Raw genomic sequence first — 24,046 nt, 5'->3', positions numbered from 1 at the left:
GGCGATGAGTGGTGATAAGCAGGCTGGGCTGCGGTGCCCATCAGTTCAGTAAACACTGATGATGAGGAGAGCACAGACTGTCACTGGTGATAAAGGACGGGCTAAACCCTCTATTGGTTTTTCATTTGGGGAATTAATGTTTTCTTATGGCGTGTGTACACTCGCCACTTAATGAATTGTCTTGTTAGAGCTGCCTGCGGAGCTCCTCGCCTGCCTCTGCTGGCGGGCATGCATTTCACCAGGAAATTAGCACTCTGAAATAGGCAATAACTCCTCCACAAGCGGTTTGTTTGCCATTACCTACTGCAAGCATGCAGGCTCGGGAAAGGGATAATCAGGAGGGACAAAAAGGTCTCTCTGAGTGCAAAAAATGCTACTTCCATCATATGACAACACGCTGGTTTGGTTGCTCAACGCTTTTCTTTAAGCACTGTGCATTCAAGTGTGGAAAAGGCTTGGAAACCCCAGAAGACCTCTTGGGTCATTGATAAAACTCCGAAGAGCAGGGTTTTTTTCACTGAATAAAGTGAAATTGTGAAGGTGGAGCTAGGAGTAGGAGAGTTGTCACAATTGAAGACAATCGATATGGAAGGATCACAGAATGATAGAATGGTTTGGGTTGGAAAGAAACTTAAGTTTATTCAATTCCAACCCCCTGCCATGAGCAGGGACACCTTCCACTAGAGCATGTCACCCAAGGCTCTGTCCAACCTGGCCTTGAGCACTGCCAGGGATGAAGCATTTACCACTTCTTTCGGCACCCTGTGCCAGCGCTTCAGCACCCTCACAGGGAAGAACTTCCTTATCTCCAACCTGAACTTCCCGTTTCAGTTTGAACCCATCACCCCTTGTCCTATCAGTTCCTGATGATGAGTCCCTCCCCAGCATCCTTGTAGCCCCCTTCAGACACTGGAAGCTGCTCTGAGGTCTCCACACAGCTTCTCTTCTCCAGGCTCAACAGCCCCAACTTTCTCAGCCTGTCTTCATACAGGAGGTGCTCCAGCCCCTGAGCATCCTCGTGGCCTCCTCTGGACTTGCTCCAACAGCTCCATGTCCTTCTTATGTTGAGGCCATCAGAACTGCACACAGTGCTGCAAGTGGGGTCTCACGGGAGCAGAGTAAAGGGCCAGGATCACCCACTTTGACCTGCTGCTCACACTTCCTTTGATGCAGCTCAGGATACGGTTGCTTTCCGGCCTCAAGCGCACACTGAAGCTGGCTCATGTTAAGCTTCTCCCCAACCAATACCCCCAAGTCCTTCTTCACAGAGCTGCTCTGAATCACTTTGGAAAGTTCAGGATTTGCTGTTCCAGTGCTCGCCAACTACAAAACCTCCTCAGGGTTAAATTATTCTGTTTTCAGTTATTTATAATGTAACCTTCCCCTTCCCTACCCCCTCCCCTCCCCCAGCAATATTATTGCTTGGGCTGAATTCTATTAGCTCAAAAGCGACTTGATTTAAAAAGCTTAGTAAAAAGCTGTTCATCTGCTTTTGAGCTATGGAATGTATTTGTTTGCCTGTTTGGTGTTCCTCACCCTTCTCTGTGCTTGGTCAGCCAAAACCAGCAGTGTGCTTCATTTTCGTTCAAGACAGTAAAGGCAATGGAGACACTTCCATCAATCTACACAGAGCTGAAAATTCACCCCCAAAGAAATTTCTTTACCCATTTGTCACTGGTTTCAACAGGAGGAGAAGATAGCTTGAAAACTGTCAACATTATTCAAACTTAAGCAGGGGAGATTTATGCTGGATAAAAGGAAGAAGTTCTTCCCTTCTTTGGGTACAGGGTGCCCAGAGAAGCTGTGGCTGCCCCATCCCTGGCAGTGTTCAAGGCCAGGTTGGACACAGGGGCTTGGAGCAAGCTGCTCTAGTGGAAGGTGTCCCTGCCCACGGCAGGGGTTGGAGCTGGGTGAGCTTTAGGGTCCCTTCCAACCCAAACCAGTCTGGGGTTCTATGATTTGTGAATGAATGAGCAAAAACAAGTGGTAGGGAAACAGAGAACAAGGCCAAGTGCTTTGTACAAGGCGCTGTGTCCTTAGAGCCATGATGTTAGCTCAGTTTAATAAAGAATTCGTTACAGCATTCAGAATGAACATAACGTGTGCATCATCAAATTAATGATACGTCAAGGATATCTGCCTGGGAGCACACCAGCTCTGCCGTTACCTCACTGGTGAGCAGCGAGCAGGAACGCTGGGCATTTGTGAAAACACATTGTGTGAATCAAGGCAGAGGGGAACAACAGCCATGGAAGATTCTCCACACCGCTGTTAGGATGTGTCCTGCATGAATTGAAACAACTTTCTGGCAGCTAAATAAGGAAGATAAGCTTTGGCCATGCACTTGGATTAATATTAACACCTCTCCCCCCCAACCTATACTGAGCTGTCAACCTGCACATAAGGCTTCCTCAGAACTATTAAAGAAACATCAGTGATGTGTATAAGGACACTTACAAAGTAGCATAACTCAGCCTTTAACTAAAACCAGGGGTTGAGATGCTTTGTTAAGGGACTGGTCAACAAGGGTGATGCTCCAAACCATCTGAGATTCCATCTAACTTCCCTTGCAAACAGAAGCATAAATTTAACCTTTTCCTTTCTCTCCTCAGAGGTATTGAGCTGCACCTTGCCAATAAATGCCATCAAAACATCACTGCAAAATATCCTGGGTAGAAGATGTCCTGAGAGGGATCTATTTCTAAAAGGACCTTCAACCTCCCAGTCTATTGTACTCACTGCAAGGGCAAGGAACAGAACTACTGGTCAGTGGGTGTCCTGATGGCCGAGAGCAAAGCTGCTCTTCTTTGCACGAAGCAGGGACAAGGTGAAGAAAGTGTAATGAAGATCAATGCAACTAAGAAATACATTGAGGATCCTTTCTTTTGGGGCTGTTGACAATTACAGCCAGAAGTGTTCTGTGAGCTGTTTGCCTTTAAGCTTGGTTTGCAAGGCAAGAGGAGGAGCAGCAGCGAGGCCTGTGCTGGACGACAGACAAGAATGAATGAGTGCTGTCCAGGAGGATACAGAGAAAGGTGTCAATACGAGTATCTATGGGAACTACAAAGGGTTTTCAAATGTAGGCTGAAGAATGGGAAACACACAGAATCCACTCACAGGAAAAGAAGGGAAGCACAAAGATGACCTTCACATCAGCAGGAACATTGGTTATGTTTTGCAACAGCTACATCAGACTCACAGTTTGATTTCTCTATAATTCCTGCTTATTTAAGAGTCATTTCTCCCAAATTCCATACGAATACAAGTGCTGGTTAGATCAGGATGATCCTGTAGTCCATGCATCATGGCAAAGTGACACACTGCTGATATCAATGACTGACCATGCTTTTTAGTCCTGTCACTTAGTTTTGAACATGATTTTGCCCCTTCCGCAGCAGAGTAAAGCTGTCACCTCTAACAAACCCAGGAGAAGCAGATAGACTGACTGCTACCCATCTTTGACACCAACGAGTTGTTTTCTTCAGAAGAGATGAACAGATCCTAATACATTGAACCAACTGAAGTGAACCGCGGGCTGGTTGGAGTTATTTCCACATAGCCTTGATCTGCTGGTGTTACTCATGAGGATCCTCATTGTAAAATGGTTGGAAAGCACTGCTAATTAGGTAACTTATTTACATGACAATCCCCTGCATTTAATGCTGGTGGGTGGGAAGGAAGGAAGATGGAACAAGAATAATTAGCGTAATCATGATGGCAAGCTAAGTGCTGACCCCACAGCACTGGATCAATAGTGGGACAGCATCACGGTGGTGCGCCTACAGTGTGAGATAAAGCACCATGAACGCTGAGCATCCAGGTCAGAAAAACAACATCTCATTCTCTAACCATTAAATATTTGATGTAAAGCATTGAGGCTGGGGAAATCTGCAACTGCTAATCCATAAAAACAGCTTCACTGCAGACATTCAAGGGGAGAAAAGAGCCTGAAAGGCACTAGATCACTTTGACAAGAAAACAAGAGCTTTTAGTTGGCTGATGACTGTGTTTCATTCCCTGACATCCAGCAAAGCAGACCCATCTTTAAACCACGGAATTTTATCACCAAAGTTACAGAACAAGCAAAGGAATCTCTGAATACTCAGGTTTACCAAAGCAACCCTTTCATCTTCATGAGGTCAGCGCTTCCCTGTTGGTCTCGAAGGTTAGTCTTAACACTTTGCTGTTCCCAACAAGTGTTCCATGGTTTTAGTCCCTCCAAAAGCCAACACAGCTCAGATGGTACCAGCAGGACTCTTGTCCGTTGCCTGAATTGCTCTGCTTAGCTCTTGGTCAGCTTCAGATGGTGTTAAGAGACCAACAGACACAGCTTTGCTTTCAAATCCAAGATCATTTTGCTGAATTGACACTTAAAGGGGTAATAATCCCGTTTTGATGTCCAGTCAATCCATTCAATCCACAGGCTCTCTGGGAGAAAATACACCCATAGTGTTGCAGACAGCCCTTGGAATCATTGATAAAAGGCTCATCAATGCTCTATGTCAGGATGGATACTTAATATTTCCTCTCCAGATGTCTTTTGAAAGTCTTCTGCTCTCTTGACACTGGGTCCCCCATTAGGCTTTTACCAATCAGCATGGAGTAACTCCAAGTGATGTGCTGTATCTGCTGAATCCAAGGTCTAAAGATTAGCTAGGAGTCTGCAACCTGCTTGTAGCAGCTTTCTATAAGCGTAGGTACAGCTGTAGCTTCTATTAAAACTACCAATGGTGATTTATTAGCATGTGATCACAGATGGTTTGGTTTGGCCTTAACAGATGCACATTTTACAGTGGCTGATGTTGGCAAAGCTCTCCTGTCCTTGCTCAAGGGGAGTCCCACCTGGGGAAACCCGTGACTCGAGGCAAGTGTCTCGGTTCTTGATTAAGTACCAGTTCCAGGCATGCTGCGGGCAACGGTGCAGCAATGAGGAGATGACAATGGTCATCTCTGCAGCATCCAGAGATGTCAGCAAAGAACAGGTTGAGCTGTGTGGATATGAGCCATAGTGATGCGTGATCTTAGGAAGATGCCTAAGAAGACCTTTTCCTTTTGGTTACCTCTGGTTCTCCTCTGAACCAGCTAGATCAGAATGAAGATGTCCCACACCATTTTGAACCAAGTGTTCCCAGGCAAAATGAATACACTTGACCTAGGTGCAGGGCTTGACAACCTTATCTTATTGCAGGACTATCTACAGTCTTGTGGTCAGCTCGGGGCATGGACAAGGCCAACTTCATGTGTAAAACATGCCATAGACACCGAGTGGTTTAACATGATCCTGATCCAACAGCCTGCAAGGCAAAAGTGGAAAGGGATCACCCCAGGACACCAGATCTCCGTTCAGGTATGTGCACAGCTTTGAGATGGAAAAAGGCATGATGGATAATTGTATTATGAAGGTTCAGAACACTTGGGAAGGGGATGTGACCACGTTTTGGGCATCTGCAGAAGAACACCAACTGTTCAGTTACTGGAACAGCAAGAAGAAGTACTGGGAAAAGAGATTGCTTAAGAGGCTAAAATAGAAAGCTGTCATTTAGACTAAGTTATACCGAAGCAACAGGTATTCATCAAATAATACAAGCACTCAACATTTACCTTCATAAGTTAATGGCAGACGTTTTGCATTTGTTAGAAATGTGCAGCTTTTTCTGGTTTAGAAAGAAATGTACCTTTGTGGCAGTAACAAAGCAACAGAATTCGCTAAGTCCTTCTCCCGCATGAGGTCAGGCACGTGTTGATCATCTGTAATCTGGCTTTTAAATAAGGTTCTCTATTAATAGATCCCCACAAATAAAAGTTCCCCGTGAGCAATCAATACAGCAAGATGTGTTACAAGTTCAGTGACAGTCAAGAAAGAATAAGCTCCAACTTGAGAGAAATACAGCCCCATTTAAGAGCTAAATTCAGTTCATTAGAAACACCAGGGTTAAACACAAAGACCCGCCTGAGTTCACCACCGCTGTGTGGCCTGACTACGAAATGAAAGGCATCAATTTTACCACCGCATCGGGCTTGATTTTCATTTGTACTCAGACCCCTTTACACCACTGTGTCAGCAGAAAGAGGCCTGAAAGTGCCTGTAAATTATAGCTCCTTTACTCTGGCACAGTGGTATAAAGGGGCTCTGCCATGCATTTTCAAAGGCATCGCTTTCTCGAGTGGTGCAGGATGCTTTCTATTAGCCATCAAAGCCTATTGCAGGACCAGGGGGCTCACAGAGCAAGGGGAAAAGAGAGGCTGACCCTCTGGTGCAAAGTGGTCCGGAATAGTCTTGATCCTGTAATGGCCTTCACTAACCTTTTGAAAGTATTTTGAGATGTATGGCTGGAAAATGTGATGCAAATGCTGGGGATTATCATTACCAAGAGCTGGGCAGAGACAGTGAGCAGCAGGATTTGGTAAAAAGCTGTAGCACAAACCCTTTTTGCTCCCTCCCCTGCCTCTGAATGAAGTCGTCGCTCACTCACACTGCTGCAAACCTGGAGGGGAAGTGCTGCCCATCTGTGGAAGAAGTGGTGAAGGCATCTTCCACACACTGCCCTTTCATTTTGGGCTGAAAGCACCCATGAACAGGAGACTGCCTCAGCACCCTCACAGGGAAGAACTTCCTCCTTATATCCAATCTGAACTTCCCCTGTTCCAGATTGAACCCATCACCCCTTGTACTAATGAAGAGTCCCTCTCCAGCATCCTTGTAGCCCCCTTCAGACACTGGAAGCTGCTTTGAGGTCTCCACGCCAGCTTCTCTTCTGCAGGCTGAACAGCCCCAATGTTCTCAGCCTGTCTTCGGCCTTTCTCAGCCTGTGAAATGGGGAGGAAGCCCCGTTCTCCCACAGGTCTGTGCAAACCCCAGCTTTGGAAAAGAACCGTGGCATTCCCCCACTTCCCATTACACCCACATGCAGCTGGATTAACCCAACATGGGAATTAACTCCATTCCTAAGGCAAATCACAGGAGTGGGGTACCCACCTCTGCCAGTGAGAAAATGCAATTCATGTCTGCGGAGTGCCAAGCAGGTAGAGGAAAAACGGCTTCATCCTGTTTGTTCTGCTGTGGATCCAGCAGAGTTAAGATGTTGGACCTGGGTGATTTTTAAGGTCCCTTCTAATCCGAACCATTCTATGGCTCTATGTCCTCAAGGGCATGGGTGTCCCAGAGAGGGAGGGAGTCCTCGGAGAAGGTCTCCCATGCATCTACTCGAATACTGGGTTGCTTTCCCCCTAAGTAGGCAGGGTTGAGCTGCAGAGGTTAACTCCAAGTGTGTACTCCCAGTTCTTGAGAGTTCACCTCCTAGGTCCTGCCACTGCAGACACAGGGTCAGCCTGGCGCCCATGTGAAACCAGGTTTGTGTTGAACATCTTGACTCTTTGCTCCTGAAGGAATCTTCGCCCTACCGCCGACTTCCCAAGGACACTAGGAGACAGGGAGGAGCTGGAAGTCAAAAGTCAAGAGCTTCCACCACTGTCAAAGAAATCATTGGTTTAAGTCTGGTTTTAGAAGCAGTATGTTTCAAATTCTTCACCTTTTTGAGGCTTTTCTCCAAGGAAAAGGGAAAGCATCCATGTATGTATGTGGTTTTCAGTAAGACCCTCACCCAACTGCGTGAATCCAGGACCTGGGGTAGTACAAAAAGCCAACAAACAGCCCACAGTAAGAACACTCAGAGGTTTTTATCCATTTCTGCCTTGATTTCAGTCCCCTCCGGATGCAAAGCTTCCGCTAAGGGGGCTCCTTGATGAATCTTCTTCCTTTGACTAAATAATGAGCCTCAGGGTCAGTTTCTAGAGAGATTTTCTTCTTGAGGAGAAGGTAATGACAGGAAAGGAGATGCCTTTCTTGAGACTACTGTCAGAGGTCTGCTTTTCTAGATAAAATTGTTAAGGTACTAAAATGGTCTTCTTTATTAAGGACAAGAAAGAAGGGACGCAGAGAAAGTGCCCAGGATACACTAAGCAAACCTTTGGGTGGACACAAGAACCTCTACTTCTCTATAAACGTATGTGGACACATGGCACACGGGCCAAAACTTTACTTCCAGTAAACCATCGAGAAGAGAAAGCCAAACCTGTTGTATGTGTGCTCTACGTGAAAGTCATTTCAAACCCCACATTTAAGCCAGTCAGTTGTTAATGCTGACTACAAGGATCTGAAGTCAGGAGATGCCAAGAGCTGGCTGGATTCAAAAGGGTAGCTGCGACTCCGTCAGCTAATGGCTGCTCTTTCATCTTCCTACCTAAACACAGCATGCAACCATCTTAAAAATGTAAAGCTCGTCCCAGCTCCTTCATCATGCATAATAATTCCTTCTTTGTTAAATATTCAAAGGGCTTCAGAAGGCTGAAGCTCCGGCAAGGGAAAAGGATGACTTTATGTTCTATCTGCGTTTGACAAGGCAGAGAAGCAGGAGAGGAAGAGAAGAGGAAACCCTAACTTCCATTTTTCATATAAAACCTATTTAAAATTTACTCGACTTCCTCAGTTAATTCATCTTCTTCCAGCAACTTTAATCCTTAAATGGTTCCTGTTAAAAAGAAGTTTGTATTCCCTCAAAAGACAAGAGCAAAAGAAAATGACTTTGTCATATCTGACTGGTTCGGAAAATACAAAATCCAATTCTGAAGGAGTGCAGATAAGGGAAGAGCTATGGAAGAGCCATCAGCTTAGCAAACACTAAATAATGAAGAATGCCGAGACTGCCCAGCATGATAAAGCACTCTATTAGCTAGACTGGTTTTAAATGAGTGATAATTGTGGCACAGCCACAGCAAAAGGTTATTGAATTTTTATCTCTAGGAAGGGGCTTTTCACAGCCTAACCAAAAAGCCACCGACAGGTAGTCCTCTTTTTAGCACTGCCCAAACCATGTCTATACCAGCCCTATTCCACTGTGTGGTTTCTGAATACTTCTAGCTATTCCTATAAATCACAGAATGGTTTGGATAGGAAAGGGCCATAAGATCATCCAGCTCCAACCACGGGCAGGGACACCTTCCACTAGAGCAGCTTGCTCCAAGCCCCTGTGTCCAACCTGGCCTTGAACACTGCCAGGGATGGGGCAGCCACAGCTTCTCTGGGCACCCTGTGCCAGCGCCTCAGCACCCTCACAGAGAACAGCTTCTTCCTTATCTCCAACCTGAGCTTCCCCTGTTCCAGTTTGAACCCATCACCCCTTGTCCTATCACTGCAGTCCCTGATGAAGAGTCCCACTCCGGCATCTTTGCCCATTTGCAGCCAAGGAAGCTTTGCTGGAAAAGCTACCAAGTTTTTACCATGAAGGAATACAGGAACACCACCACCATGTTATGGACTTGTTGGAGAAGATGGTATTTCTGGCACTGCATCAAAAATCCTGGTCTCAGTCACTCACTAAGCGCTTTGCTGGTGCCCTGAGTGAGATCAAGAGGGAATCTCACATTGCTGGGCCAGAAAACAGAAATGGTCAAAGACCTGTATGTGTGCTCTCCTGATGCACTGAGCCAACATGTGGTAAGCATGGAAGATAAACCCTGACCACTGCTACCAGTAATGAGATTACTCCTCTTGTTCAAGCACAGACACTTCAACACAGCATCTAGTCCAAGGAGAGAAAAAGCAGAAGATAGAGTTCCTCAAAGGAATATAACAAATGCTGTCCAGCCAAAGCCAGCTACCCAAAACCTGAGCTGTGTGTCCAACAGCCCATTAACTTGTGTATGAGAACCACTGATTCCAGCTGATTTGAACTGGAACACTTGGGTTTCACATGGACATGTCTTAATGTCAAAGTTACTGATGCTGAAATGACAAAGCTGGCTGCACCTATGGTGATCTGAATCCAAAGCTGGTGAGCTTCAGTGCCTAGCAGAAACCCCCTTATTTAGCTTAGCTTTTGGTCAGTTATTCCCCTTCCTCCTTCCCCCTTATGATCATTGCTGTGGCCTTCAGCAATGATGCTCAGACATTCAGATGATCAAATGACAACAGAAGAGAACAGAATAACTCAGATGACAGTTGAGTGTTTTGGAATTAACATAGGTGGTTCCCATTTTAACACCTCCCTCCTGGCTCAGTCTAAGCACATTCACATGGCTCTCCTCCTGCCCAAGTGGGATGGAAAGAGACATCTTACCTCATTTTTCCTCTGCTGTTCACTCTTATTCTTCCCCAAAAGAATCACACTCCCCTCTGTATCACTGGAGCTTGCTGGATTTGTAAATACATCCGAATTATTCCACCACCTCTGCCCCACGGCATCTCGTTTTACCTCTCCCATATAGATTGCAGCCAGCTCTATTGATGTTCCGTTTATGAGATATACTCCACCAGGTTTCATTTACAACCAGGAGTTCAAGAGCCTCTAACGTTTTCCAACACTCCTCGTTCTTCCCTTGTTTCAGATCCTCCTGACATTTGTGTACAGATATTTTAGTGCATTGGTATAAAGTTATTACAAAGGAAGATGAATTTTTATTGTCAGGAGGATGCTGCCAAGTGAAATACTACACTTTGTACTTTTATGTTTATTCACTGCTCCGTGTAACGTCCTCTCAGAAAGCTGAAAGTCAGGCTCATGCCCTTTAATGGCTGGAAAATGCTGTTAAATAATCTAAGTTTGAACTAGACGTGAAACTATAAATGATGCTTTTGATTTTCAACAGCTTCTGACTGTTAGAGCACAACTCCTCAGCCCCAAGTACTCCCCCAGAAATTAAAGTGCTCGGAATAAATATCTGGCTACTGAGCACTGATTGCAGTTTCCATTGGGTTTGGGTTTCTTTTGTTTCAAAAAGAGCTCACCCTGTGAAAGCAGAGGTCATTCAGGTATTGAGAGCTCAAAGTATGGGTTACAGGACTGTTAAAGCTACCTGCAGTATTTTGGGTCTCTAACTGTTACCTGGTGGGATAATCTTCATTATCCTTCTGGATCCCAATGAACTGATGGTGGACAGGGGGAGTGAAAGGTTTAGAGGTCCTGCTCTAGAGCAGAGTTATGAGCCACAGGAAGGACTGTCAGTCAACCAGAGATGCACTGCTGTCAAGGGAGAATGTTCCACGTTGGATGGGGCTTGGAGCAACCTGCTCTAGGGGAAGGTGTCCCTGCCCGTGGCATGGGGTTGGAACTGGAGGAGCTTTAAGGTTCATTCCCACCCAAACCAACGTATGATTCTATGATAATAACTTTTACAGAGCTATAACACTATGACTTTATTTAGCACCTACAAATATCCCAGAAAATAAGGCTGAGGTGATTTTTAATGCCACATTCCTGTAGGAGCTCAGAAGATCTGGCTGCCCACAGTCCTGCTCCTCTGTGGGCACCTTCCCCTAGGACCCTGCTCCATATTTACATGACCAAGTGCAGAAATGCCATGTATCCTCACTACACCCCCATGTATCCTGGGATTCACCAAGTTGTGTGGACTTTTATATGCAGTGTTTTTCACAGAATCATAGCATAGTTTGGGTTGGAAGGGACCTTAAAATGTCATCTAGTCCAACCCCACTGCAATAAGAAGGGACATCTTCAACTAGATCAGGTTGAAGCACCACATTCAGCCTGGCCCTGAATGCCTCCAGGGATGGCACACCTACCACCTCTCTTTTCTTCTCGGCTCCTCATTGACAACACAGTGTAGATGCCTCCTCCCACACCCGAGGCAGCTGCATTTAATATAACCCTTAGACAACAGTGGGTGTTCAGTATTTGTAAAACACCTCCTGTTTTACCACAGGGATCTAGGGCAGCATGAATTGCTCTAACAAATGCACAGCCACCTACCCGGGGGGCTGGCTGTGACCCAGGACAGCTCTTGGGAATGGCTCAGGAGGCAGCTGAGACCCAAACCTTTGTCCTAGCAGAAGCTTAATCCCAGGTCAGCTGAGCTGTAGGTGGCTCATTGTAAGTTACTAACAGTGGAAAGGTGGAAAAGCAGCAGAGCTGAGGTCTGTTTATGCTGAGCTCTACTGCTGGGGCACAGCTACAGCCCTCCTCTGACTGTGACCCTGTGCAGACAATGCCAGTGACAGCAATAAGAGAAGCAACACTAATCACATCTCTAGCACTTTCCAGACAGAAAAATCACTATTCCCTGGAGGAAGGAGCAAAAGCTGAAGCGCAGAGAAGTGAAAGGATCTCACAAAGGTAATGCAGGCAATCCCTGATGGCCCCAAGCACCTCCAGGCTCCTCTGTCTCTGCCCTCCTGGCACTTTGCTTCACCGAGGGCTGCTTCTGCTTTTGCATCAGTGCCCTGGTGACATGCACATGAGGGCATTCCTCATTAAAAGCTGTGCAGTTTCTCTCCTGAATGTATAATACACATCTCCTTTTAAATATTCAGTGATCTAGCGATGCTTTAAAGGAAATGAAACCTGTCTCGACACTGATACCTGCTCCTGTGCAGGGACAGCTGAAAAGCTCAAGCTCTGAAAGCCCCTTCAGAGCTTATGCTAGAAGTGATGCTCCTGGCACCCTCACGTGGTGCCCACCACAGGCTGAGCAGATGCCACACCGCAGCATTCAGCAGGAAGAAAGAGATGAAGCTGCTTTGTTTTCTGCTTCCCTCTGTCATAAACCTGCTTTGAAATCAAGAACAAAGGATGCCCACTCCTGCTCTAATCAGGTATTTATGCTGAGCGTTTTCCATTCCTAAAACAAAGGTTCTCCTATGGAAACTACTTACTCTGGGAGGCTGAGAGGCTGGTGAAGGCTGCCTTGGTACGACCTGCTAACCACTCCAGGCTCTCATGCATGTTGGCCAAGGCCTTCAGGTCGCTGACGTCCCGCAGGATCTCTTGTTGAGGGATGAGTTTATCTCCCAGGTTGCCAATGAGAACTTCTGACTCCTTGCCAAAAGCAGCCCTGAAATGCAAAGCAAAGCCAACATCAGAACTGCAGCATGGGACAGCAAGAGGAAGAAGACATCGGTTACACCACGGAGAAGGTGCAACCAGCAAACGTAGAGCTGCTGCGGTGTGGGGTCTCAAGAATATTGCCTGGAGGAGTTTTTGAAGTCTTGCTACAGTGAATGACACCTCTTTCTCAGGTTATTTTCTATCCTTCCCCCTGCATTTACGATCTCTGACTTATTCCTCATAGTTACAAACTTCATCCCAATCAACTCCCACGCTTCCTCCTCTCCACCCAGCACTGACACCTTGCTGAGACACGCAGGTGCCTTCCGTGTCTCCCTGATGTATGTATCAACCACATACAGCACTCTTAATCTTTGCTTTTAGCTCAGCTCTTCCGCTCCTGCTTCAGGTTTTTTCACACATCTATCTCAAGAAATCTCCTGTGAAACCTTACGACAAAGGGACATGTCAGCCCATGCATTATTTTACTTGCAGATAGCACCTAAGGGAAAAATGATGACCAAGACAAACGTCTTCACCGCCCCAAAAGCTGCAAGAAGTTCTTGGAAGGTGTGCAACTGCTCACTCCATTGTCAAGTTCCACCTTTTGCATTCAGATTTGGCTTTCCCAGTACCTGCCTCCACGAAGAGCATGTTTTGTCCTGTCCCGTTTCTATAGCACACGTTCTCATTGCTTTTGCAGGTAAAGGAGGAGAAACCAGCAGGACTTTTTGTGTACCGTGAGGATGGAGAAAATCAGGACATGCTTCCTACATCTAATTACAACAGCTCCTGCCTCAAACCAAGCGCATTCATTGAAAGACTGTAAGTGACAGCACATTCACGGGGTCCTCAGTATCCTTGTCCCATCATTACTTGCTCTTTTTGTTATGAATTTACATTCCACTTCCATTCAACTTTGCAAATCTCCACTTCCTGTCATTAGCTCCTTTATGAACTCACAATGAGGAATCATGCTGCTGAGCATAATAGCTGCAACGAGCTGCAGCAAAATAATCCCATCAGTGGCAGTTCATGTACTATCTAAGCAGTTTTAGTGCCAGCGTCTCCCTAGATTTGTGGGACTTCACTGTCACTTGAGGAGGAAAAAAAAGAGAAAAAGAAAAGAACAACCCTGAAATGGTTTTAAATTGCTCAGTTGAATTCATTAAAGGCAGAAGTAAAAATAGCCTTCATTAAAAAAATCTCTTTGAGGATTTTCTTCTTCTTGACAATAGAAAACACACTGCCTTAGGCTGCATCCTGCGTACTGCGGTCTGGGAGGAGTTCTTATCTCTTAGCTATGTCTGGGGACTGAGACACAGGATCCAGTGAACCATGGCCGTGGTAATTCAGCTATTCCTGGGGTTAATTGTGATCCATTCTGGCTATTGGAAATATGCTAAATCCTTTCTGAACTGCAGGAAAGCTCTTTGCAAGCTTCCCTGACCGAGCATTTCTCAGACAGTCATAAAAGGATACAAACACTTATCCAAAGCCCACATAGGTGTTTGAAGGGGAATACAAGGCTGAAGAGGGTGGACAAGCTCATAGGTGGGGTAGACCACTGTTTTTTGGGTAAAGCATGACCAGAATAATGGAGCCCTGATCCAGCTCTGGGGCAGCAGCACAAGAGGGACGTGGAGCTGTTGGAGTGACTGCAGAGGAGGCCATGGAGATGCTGCAAGGGCTGGTGCAGCTCTGCTCTGGAGCCAGGCTGAGAGAGCTGGGCTGGGTCAGCCTGGAGAAGAGAAGGCTCCTGAAGGGGAGACCTTAGAGCAGCTCCAGTGCCTAAAGGGGCTGCAGGAAAGCTGGAGAGGGGCTTTGGACAAGGGCCTGTAGGGCCAGGCCAAGGGGAATGGCTTGAACCTGCCAGAGGGGAGACTGAGATGAGCTCTTAGGCAGAAGCTCTTCCCTGTGAGGGTGCTGAGGCGCTGGCACAGGGTGCCCAGAGAAGCTGTGGCTGCCCCATCCCTGGCAGTGTTCAAGGCCAGGTTGGACACAGGGGCTTGGAGCAAGCTGCTCTAGTGGAAGGTGTCCCTGCCCGTGGCAGGGGTTGGAACTGGATGAGCTTTAAGGTTCCTTCCAATCCAAATCAGTCCATGATCCTATGTTTCTTTAAAGTAAAACACATTATTGACTTCTACAGCAGACACAGAACACATCACTTAACTCTATCCACCTACAAACACTCAGATACAATCATCCGCTCCTGTGGAGCAGAAGACATTTCATAGATACGCTTTCTTCCCTCCAACCAAAGCACTCCTGTGAACTTAGACTACCAAATCCCACTGGCAACTGCATAAATCACTTGGAAACGTAAGAAATGAAACACGTGATGAATTTCTACCTTCGTTAACACGGCCTCCCAATACAAAGTGCCACAGGAAAGGCACTTTCTATGGAAAACACCATTTGAGAGCTGTAAAAGGAGTCACTACCACACTGCTGCCCACAACCACAATTACCAATTCATTCCGATCACAGGGACAACTCTTCTGCCTTCCCACATGCAAAGCAAAACAGTTTTGGCACTGCTTTGGATGGATAGCCTGGGCATGAATAATGCAGTGATTTCAGGAAGGCTGGGAAAAATCTATAGCATACAAACCATGGTGTATTTCCTAGTTTTGTTCCTGTTAGGAATACAAATAAGGTCTTCTAGGGGAAGCTGTACTCTTTAAACGCTGTGGAGATCAATGCGATTCCGCCCCTCGCTCTAAAACAACAGAAGCTGGTATAAAAAGGGCAGCAAATATATTTGTTTTCTTTAATACACATCCTTGACTGCAGAAACCCCAATTTACAAACCGAAACCTGTAACAGAGACAACCTTCAGCAAGCAACTCCCTTGCAGAAGATACCTATAAAGAGTTCTAGTGGATGCCTCCCATATCAGTTTAAACCTGCTGTTAGCAAACGTCTCCCTGAAGCTAGGTTTTGCTGGCGTTCTGATGCCTGCTTGAGAGAATATTCACTACAGGCCTTTGTCTTTGCAAGGCTACACTTAACAGAAGGATATAACCCCCCCCAAATCAACTGAATATCCAACCTGAGCTCTGCTTTTTTGAATACCTGCCTTAAAATAGCACCTTCAAACCGTTGATTCCTATAGTTTCTCAGCCAATGCTCGTCACGTGTGTGTCTGTACGCATGTATCCAACACAGAGCCAGCACGTACGCAGAGATGTGCAGCCACCTTCTGCATCTGATTGATGAGGTTTTGATATTGCCATGGGTACCCTTGGCTTGAATCGCCACGACTTTTGAGGATGCACATCTCACCCTGCCTTAGGCAGGACGTTTGCTTTGGACTTTGCCAAAGTGTCTGGGAAAATAAAAGATGCTGCAACTCTTGGGGAGCACCCAAAGATGGACATTCCCAGCCCCAGAGATGATATACTTGATAAAGTGAGAAAACCTCATTATCCAGTGGTTCATAACAGAGCGTGTTACAGGCCTGTACCAAAAGACAACGCTCTTCTCTCCAGTGATTAATTCAGCTCTGCGTACACCCATTCTCAAGATGGAGATTCATGCTGCAGATCAACTGCACTGCAAATAAAGCAGATTCAAGTGCCTTTCTCCACTCTCCAGCTGTTTCTTTGTGGGAGCTCACTCTTCCTCACACTGATACTGACGGGGCTGCCACACCGCTTCATTGCCCTTTAGTCTCAGTCCCCATGGGGTTTGGGTACCCTGCAACTGGGTTCTTTGTTAAATCTCTGCTTTGTCAAAGCAGGCTGAGTGCTCTAGCTTAATCCTTGGATTAACAAAGCATCTCATTTTGTTTCCCTTTGTTAAACCACCCTAACTTCTCTGTTTTTTTTAACCTTCCAAGCATAGTGACCAGCAATACTTGAGCTTTAGATCCACCCTGTTCTCGTGGATACTGTACAGGATGCATAGCACATCCCTGACATGGCACCAGCAGGTACGGGAAGCTGGTGTACTGGTTCCCCAAAGAAGTTTCCTGCAGGCAGACCACCTTCCCCCTCCTCTCCTCCAGCAACCAAGAGCAGTGGTGATACTAACAGCAAGGGGCTGTTAATACAATTAAACAACCCACTGAGCAAAACTGCCTGGAAACAGAATCATAGAAGCATAGAATCAACTGGGTTGGAAAAGACCTTTAAGATCCTCAAGTCCAACTGTTCCCCCAGGACTGCCAAGTTCCCCACTAACCCAGGGCACTGAGGGCCTCAACAGAGGGACTGATGACAATATACAAGGCTTTCCCTCATCCATATTTCAGCATACATGAGACAGGAAACTTGTTTGAGGGGGAAGAAAGGCCAGGGAAGAGCACGTGTGATAAATCAAGATGAGCACTGCTATGTTTAAGGCACTCTGACCGTGCCAAAGCAGGGCTGAAAAGGAGCCAAGTGCCCCCATCAATAGAATGAAGAAGCAGGTGTCTGACTGTCGTGGTTTAAACCCAGCCAGGCAGCTCATTCACTCACTCCCCCCCTCTTTCCCTCCCCCTGCTCCTGGAGGGACAGAGAGGAGAATCGAAAAGAATGCAACTCCCACTGGTTGAGATAAGAGCAGCCCAGTAACTAAGGTATAACACAAACCACTGCTGCTGCCACCAATGATAATAATGATAAGGGAAATAACAAGGGAAGAGAATACAACCGCTCACCACCCGCCGACCAATACCCAGCCCAAACGAGCAGTGATCCAGCCCTTCTGGGTAACTGCTCCCAGTCTATATGCTGGGCATGACGTGCTGTGGTATGGAATACCTCTTTGGGCAGTTTGGGTCAGGTGTCCTGTCTCTGCTCCCTCCCGGCTTCCCCTCCTCCCTGGCAGAGCATGAGGCTCACAAAGTCCTTGGCCTGACTAAAACACCAGTGTTATCAGCTCTGTTCCCAGGCCAAAAGTCAAAACACAGCACTGCACCAGCTACCAAGGAGAAAAATGACTGCTACTGCTGAACCAGGACACTGATGTACCCTTGGCAGCAGTTTTATGCTCACTTACTGCTCCTCTCCCTTTTCTCTGCCAAGAAATTAGTGTCACTTATTCCTTCATCAAATAATGCTGAGGAAAAGGAGACCTTGGAGCAGCCTTCCAATAACTAACAGGGCTTATGAGAAACCTGGAGAGGGGCTCTGGCCAAGGGGAATGGCTTTAACCTGCCAGAGGGGAGACTGAGATGAGCTCTTAGGCAGAAGCTCTTCCCTGTGAGGGTGCTGAGGCGCTGGCACAGGGTGCCCAGAGAAGCTGTGGCTGCCCCATCCCTGGCAGTGTTCAAGGCCAGGTTGGACACAGGGGCTTGGAGCAAGCTGCTCTAGTGGAAGGGGTCCCTGCCTGTGGCAGGGGTTGGAACTGGAGGAGCTTTAAGGTCCCTCCGATCCCAAACCATTCCATGATTCTATGATGATTCTATGAAAACACTTGCTGGGAGGGAGCATGGAGCTGGAGAAGGAAGGGGGAACACCAAGCAAGCCCCTTGGGAGACCCCTGGAACACACCGACCCAATGAGGACCTACTGTCCATTCTCACACCCTCACAACCATAGACCTCAGAGGGATGATTTCCACTGATGGTTGCAGATGAGAAGCAAGGAGATGAATTTAAACCGTAGCTAAAAGCAGCGGGCAGAGCTGTGGCTGTAGAGGGAATACCCTAAAAGTACCTATTAAAGTGTGAACAAAGACACAAATGCACGAGGATGAGCTGGCAAAACAAGGATTACTGCTATGCCACAGTGTTATAACAAATCCACATTAAACTGAACATCCATGACGATGTCAGTGAAAACAATTACTGGGTAAAAAGCTTGCTGTATAACAACTCAATATAAAGCACTTAGAATACATATTGTATATTATATATACAGTCTTACATGATACACATTATAATGGAAATCGTATTATGACAGTATTTGCATCAGTCCCACTGCAGCTTTGCAGCTTCTTCTGGATCAGTAGGTTTTTCTCTGTATGTCATATAGAAGTTTTATAACCCATTTGTCTTCTATTCCTACACTCGAGCCATAGTGACAGCCTGGAGACCTTTAGGATGGTATACAGGAGCTACCCAGGCAGACAGTTGTGCCCTTGATCGATCCAAAGAGATTCTCCTTATGTTCTTATTTATAAAGAAAGAGAGAAAAGGGGATTTCTGGCTTCACCTTGCACCAGGATTTGTTCAACCACCAGAAAGAAATCATGCAAGCACCAAAACAAACAACCCACGTGGCCTATTTGCTGCAAGGGGAAGCCCTCTGAAAGGATTTGCTGGGGCAAGAACAATAAACCCCTTCCCAGCCACCTTCCTGCTGAAGAAGCCAATTCACTGGGTTCAAAGGCTCAGCACCTGAAGGTGTTTTAAATATTCAGCACACCCAAACAGTATTTGTAGCCCTGATGAAAAGCTGCTGCAAAAGGATCCTCAATGGATATAAACTCACCCTGACAACCTCAAGGATTCGGATTTAAAGGACTGCAGAGCCAGCTCATCCTAAAAACCAGCTTTGAGGTTCATTGAAGTCTCCACAACTTCTGCATCTCTGTTGGGGACCGCCAGGATCAGTGCTGCAGCACTGGTCGCAGCACTGCCAAGCAGCAGCCATCACTAGCTGACAATTTGAAGCTGTAACATCACCAACCATCTTCTCACTTAAATTTCGTTGAATATTCTCATCTTGTTAAGTTTATATCATCCAATTTATCACAGCAGACAAGGAAGAGACGTGGAGTACATTGTGTAGCTCTAATGATGTGATTTAGCGATACACAGTCTTGTTAACGCAGGAGCTGTTATTAAAGCTTTGTGGAGGAGCTGAATCTTTTCCTTCTTCCTCCTCCATCCCTGCTATGCAGTTTAGGGGCACAGATTATGCCCCAAAATTGTACTGGAAGAGCTGGGCATCGCTGCTTTCATTTCAATAACCAATGCAATCTGGAGGATTAATGAATCTGAAGCTGGGAGATTCTTCTTAGACTCAGGTTCAGGACATAATCCTCAATCAACCCCAGCCCAAATCTTCCAAAAATCTTTTTGCCCTCACAAGACAAAGGAAAGGCAGAAGGAAACCTCTGAAATACAGAAGCACTCTGTGAAGATCCAGTTGCTCACTCAATTTTACACCTCTCAAATGAGACTCTTGATAGCAACAGGATTTTAGCATCACCTGTGCTCATGGTGAGGCAAATTTTCCTGTAGGATCCAGAGAAGGGATCTAGAAACTCATTTCATATAAAAGAGCAGACTGTCATCAAATGGAAATGACTCACACCTCGGATTCAGAGTCCCAGTACAGGGAAAAGTTGTCTACAGTCTGCTGCCAATCTTCCAAGATTATCCTTTCATCCTTTAAAAATACTGGGAATATAACAAATACAACCTGAGAAATTGGACAGAGGGATCGTTTATCCTTCAGAGACAAAGAGACAAGGAAAGAGAGACAGAAAGGATACAAGTGAGAATGGGAGGGAGACCTAAGAGGTAAAGAAAGGAGCAGCATCAACTAAGCCAAGGGAAGAGAAGCAATCCTAATAAGCAGTTGGGAAAGTGTAACTGTTCTGACCAGTGCTGTTTGGGATGATTTGGTGAAGGATCTGCTGTTGCCAGGTATCATTTCATACTGCTTGAATGTACCCCATCCTTTTGGTGCAGAGCAAGTGAGGATGAGCATCCTCATGTCAACAGGAGGAGATGCTGAGAAGGAAGCAGCAGGCAGTTGGAGCACCCTGCAGTCAAATTATAGAATCATAGAATCACCACAGAATGGTTTGGGTTGAAAGGACCTTAAAGCTCCTCCAGTTCCAACCCCTGCCACGGGCAGGGACACCTTCCACTAGAGCAGCTTGCTCCAAGCCCCTGTGTCCAACCTGGCCTTGAACACTGCCAGGGATGGGGCAGCCACAGCTTCTCTGGGCACCCTGTGCCAGCGCCTCAGCACCCTCATAGGGAAGAGCTTCTGCCTAAGAGCTCAGCTCAGTCTCCCCTCTGGCAGCTTAAAGCCATTGCCCTTGGCCTGTCCCTACAGGCCCTTGTAGAAAGTCTGCACTGTGGTGTGATCTCCAGACCAACATGGGCTTTAAAGGCAAATGTGCTGCCCACGAATTACCAGCACACATTCCTCAGCCCCCCGCTCTGTCCACAGCACCCTTGCCCCTTGCTGCAGAGCTGCATGGAAACCCACACTCTGCTGTAACTCGAGTGTGACCAGATCTGAAGCTCTTTTTACATTGCTTCTCCTTATCAAAGGCAAACCTGAAAATGATGCATCTTTGGGATTTATCACCAACACATCTGGTTCAGTAATGAACTGAAGGCTAACCTTTACAGCGTGATAAGGGCAGCGCATTTCACACTCGCCCCAGTGCCAAACAGCCTTCAGAACTTTAATTATACATATAGAGGCATGACTTTTCTTTCCTTTCTCCCCTTGCCAAGTTCTGAGCTACCAGAATATGCTCGATCAGGTCCCTTTATCAGGCCAACCCCACCAGAATATTAATGGAGAGATTCTGCTAGTATCTCACCCTGCCTTTTGACATCTATTTGTAAGATGCAGTGATGGGTTAGGACAACAAAATCAATCACTGTCAACACAGACATGCACGAGGCTGGGGTTTTCTGCAGAGACATCACATTTGGATTCTTCTTCTTAATTAAACAAATGAGTTAGAGGAAACCTAAGGAAGGGGAGAGAAGGAAAACTGTGCTCTGAGATCTCTTCCTGCCACAGTACAAACACTGGTGGTAAACTTTCAGGGCACGTTTAATTTAGCAACGTTCATACAGGGATAGTGCTGAGTAGTTCAAGTATTGCTGTCAGTCTTGGTTTATGTCCAAAAAGAACATGCTCCCATGTTTCATCAAGCTTCAGCTTCCCTTTCCAGGAAAGGATGCTTAGTGCTGTCCCGGCTAACTGAGGAGGGGGGGACCCATTAAAACAGATGAGTATCTGTATATCTTGGTTGGTTAAAGTGATAAGGAAATTTACTCTCCCAGGCTCTCCCATCACAGCCATGACCCTAACAACCAAGCTATCCACTTCCCTTTGGCTCCACTGCAGTGTTCAGGCAGAGATGGCTACGGTGGACTTATTTCCCATACATCAGCAGCGCCAAGAGGAAGAGAAAGAAGCAACGGCAGCAAAGAAAGGGGGGGCCTATAGGGATGAAGGGGGCCTATAGGGATGCTGGGGAGGGACTCTTCATTAGGGACTGTAGTGACAGGACAAGGGGTAACGGGTTAAAACTGAAACAGGGGAAGTTTAGATTGGATCTAAGGAGGAAATTCTTTCCTGTTAGGGTGGTGAGGCACTGGAATGGGTTGCCCAGGTTGGTTGTGAATGCTCCATCCCTGGCAGTGTTCAAGGTCAGGTTGGACAGAGCCTTGGGTGAGATGGTTTAGTGTGAGGTGTCCCTGGCCATGGCAGGGGGGTTGGAACTGGATGATCTAAAGGTCCTTTCCAACCCTAACTGTTCTATGATTCTATTCTAAATCACGTTCCTTTGTATTAGGGGAAAGTCTGAAGAAAAAAAGCCTGTTTCAATGGAAGGAAGATGACACAGAACTGGACAAGCAATTAATTTTATTTTGCAGCTTTCAGGAGAGATCTATTCAAGCACCCAGAGATTGCTGAGGAGGTTTCTAAGCCATGGCGCTTACCATCTATGGCTAAAACTGGTCCAGACCAGCTACTATCCCTTAAACGAATGCTACAGGAGCATTCACACAGGAGTCTGAGGCACTGAACCGTAATACATGATGCTCTGTGCAAACAGATACTGAGAGAAGAACTTTGTCCTCATGTTTAGGCTAAAGCCCAGACATGGTAGAGGGCCTTTTCCCTGTGAATTCAGTGTAGATGACTTGCAGATTTCGCATTAAAACGCCTCTCCTAGAATTTCACAGAATACCTCAATTTATGGGTAGTAAAATGACAATGTTGGAATAAAATGCCTAACAGGATCAAAATGCTGGCACTGCTATAGCATTAGATGGAGCTTGGCCATCAGATTTAGCCTGGCCAGGAATTTACACTATGTTCAGCCTGTAGTAGCCAGCTTTGCATCCATGGGAGCTCTGGTGTCCCATGTTGATAGCTCAGGAACCACAGTAAGAGCCAAGAGGGCATCCCAGCACCTTTCTGTGCCAAGAAACAAGGGATGAACGTGAAGGCAAGGATGGAGGCTAGGACTGGATCAATGTATCTCAAACCACTCAGGGACTAACTACACAAAGACCTCACGGGCTCTGCATCCTCACTCTTCCAGTATCACTGAATATTGTTTGAAACACTGGCAAAGCTGATGATCCCCACTGCAGTATGAGCAAACATTTCTGTGACTAGACATATTTTATCCTCTTCCTCGAGCCTCTCTCTAGACTGCATCGTCTTCATGTTACTGTGCTTGCCTTGAGTGAATGAGTAAAATCACAATCCGGGCAAATCAGACTTGTTATTTTCAACAGCTTCACTTACTCCTCCAGTTTTATAGCTAAGTGTCAATCAAGGAAGTGATGAATAGTGATGGGGATGCACAGGCAAGCTTTTTGACTCACTGGAATGACAAGGAGGATGCGTCAAGGATTCAGACACTGAGCCATTTGCAGTGTGCAGGGAAAGGCCATCTGCCTACTCACAGGCTTTCACTTGCCTCCAAGGGTAGAAATAATCTGGTTTGGACACAGAAAGTAGCTGCTGAAAGAATCTCATCTGGAGGTACCAATACATTTCATTTGACTCTCCTTACACAGCTCCTGGGGTTGGGATGGAGGAGAAACATCACCAGGTCATGGTTCCAATGGAAGCCAGCTTTGGTGATGCCAGTTTCCTGCCCAGTACAACCCGTTGGCTCCTCCATTAGGTTGCAAACTGCAGTTTTCTTCATTGCAGGAGGGAGCAGAGTGGCACCATCAACCAGGAAAAGTATTTGACTCAATCAGAAATAACCCTTTCTTTCCCCCTCCAATCCCAGCCACTGTCCTGACTTGGTTTACAAGCATAGTTCTTCATATAGCCTTGTCTGAACAACAGAGGGAGCAGACATGAGCAATAAGGGCAGGAAAGCAGCAAGCTGGCACTGCCACTGAAGCTCCTCTTTGAACTATGGCCTCCCTCCCTTCTGGGCTTTTTGCAAGGGAGAAGCAGCTTTGCTTTGCCCTTTCTCTGCACTGCAGGAGGTTTAGGCTGAAGCTGAGGAGCAATTCCTTCCCCAAAGGGTGTTCAGGC

The 24,046-nt window shown here is 46.4% G+C and overlaps 1 protein-coding gene across 1 annotated transcript in view; it reads right to left on the bottom strand.

Annotated features, from left to right (window-relative positions):
* Positions 1–24,046, bottom strand: part of EXOC4 (exocyst complex component 4) — a 393,664-nt gene that overhangs the window by 44,409 nt on the left and 325,209 nt on the right. The window contains exon 14 of the mRNA XM_057425605.1: positions 12,668–12,846. Coding sequence (XP_057281588.1) covers positions 12,668–12,846 — 179 coding nt within the window. The remainder of the gene's footprint in view (positions 1–12,667; positions 12,847–24,046) is intronic.

Source organism: Pezoporus wallicus, unplaced genomic scaffold (assembly GCF_028554395.1).
Source record: "Pezoporus wallicus isolate ANWC-B61680 ecotype Strahan unplaced genomic scaffold, APGP_CSIRO_Pwel_v1 contig_4722, whole genome shotgun sequence".
NCBI classification, from domain to species: Eukaryota; Metazoa; Chordata; class Aves; order Psittaciformes; family Psittacidae; genus Pezoporus; species Pezoporus wallicus.
The sequence above is the reverse complement of the archived record's forward strand: the minus strand, read 5'-3'. Positions and strand labels throughout refer to the sequence as shown.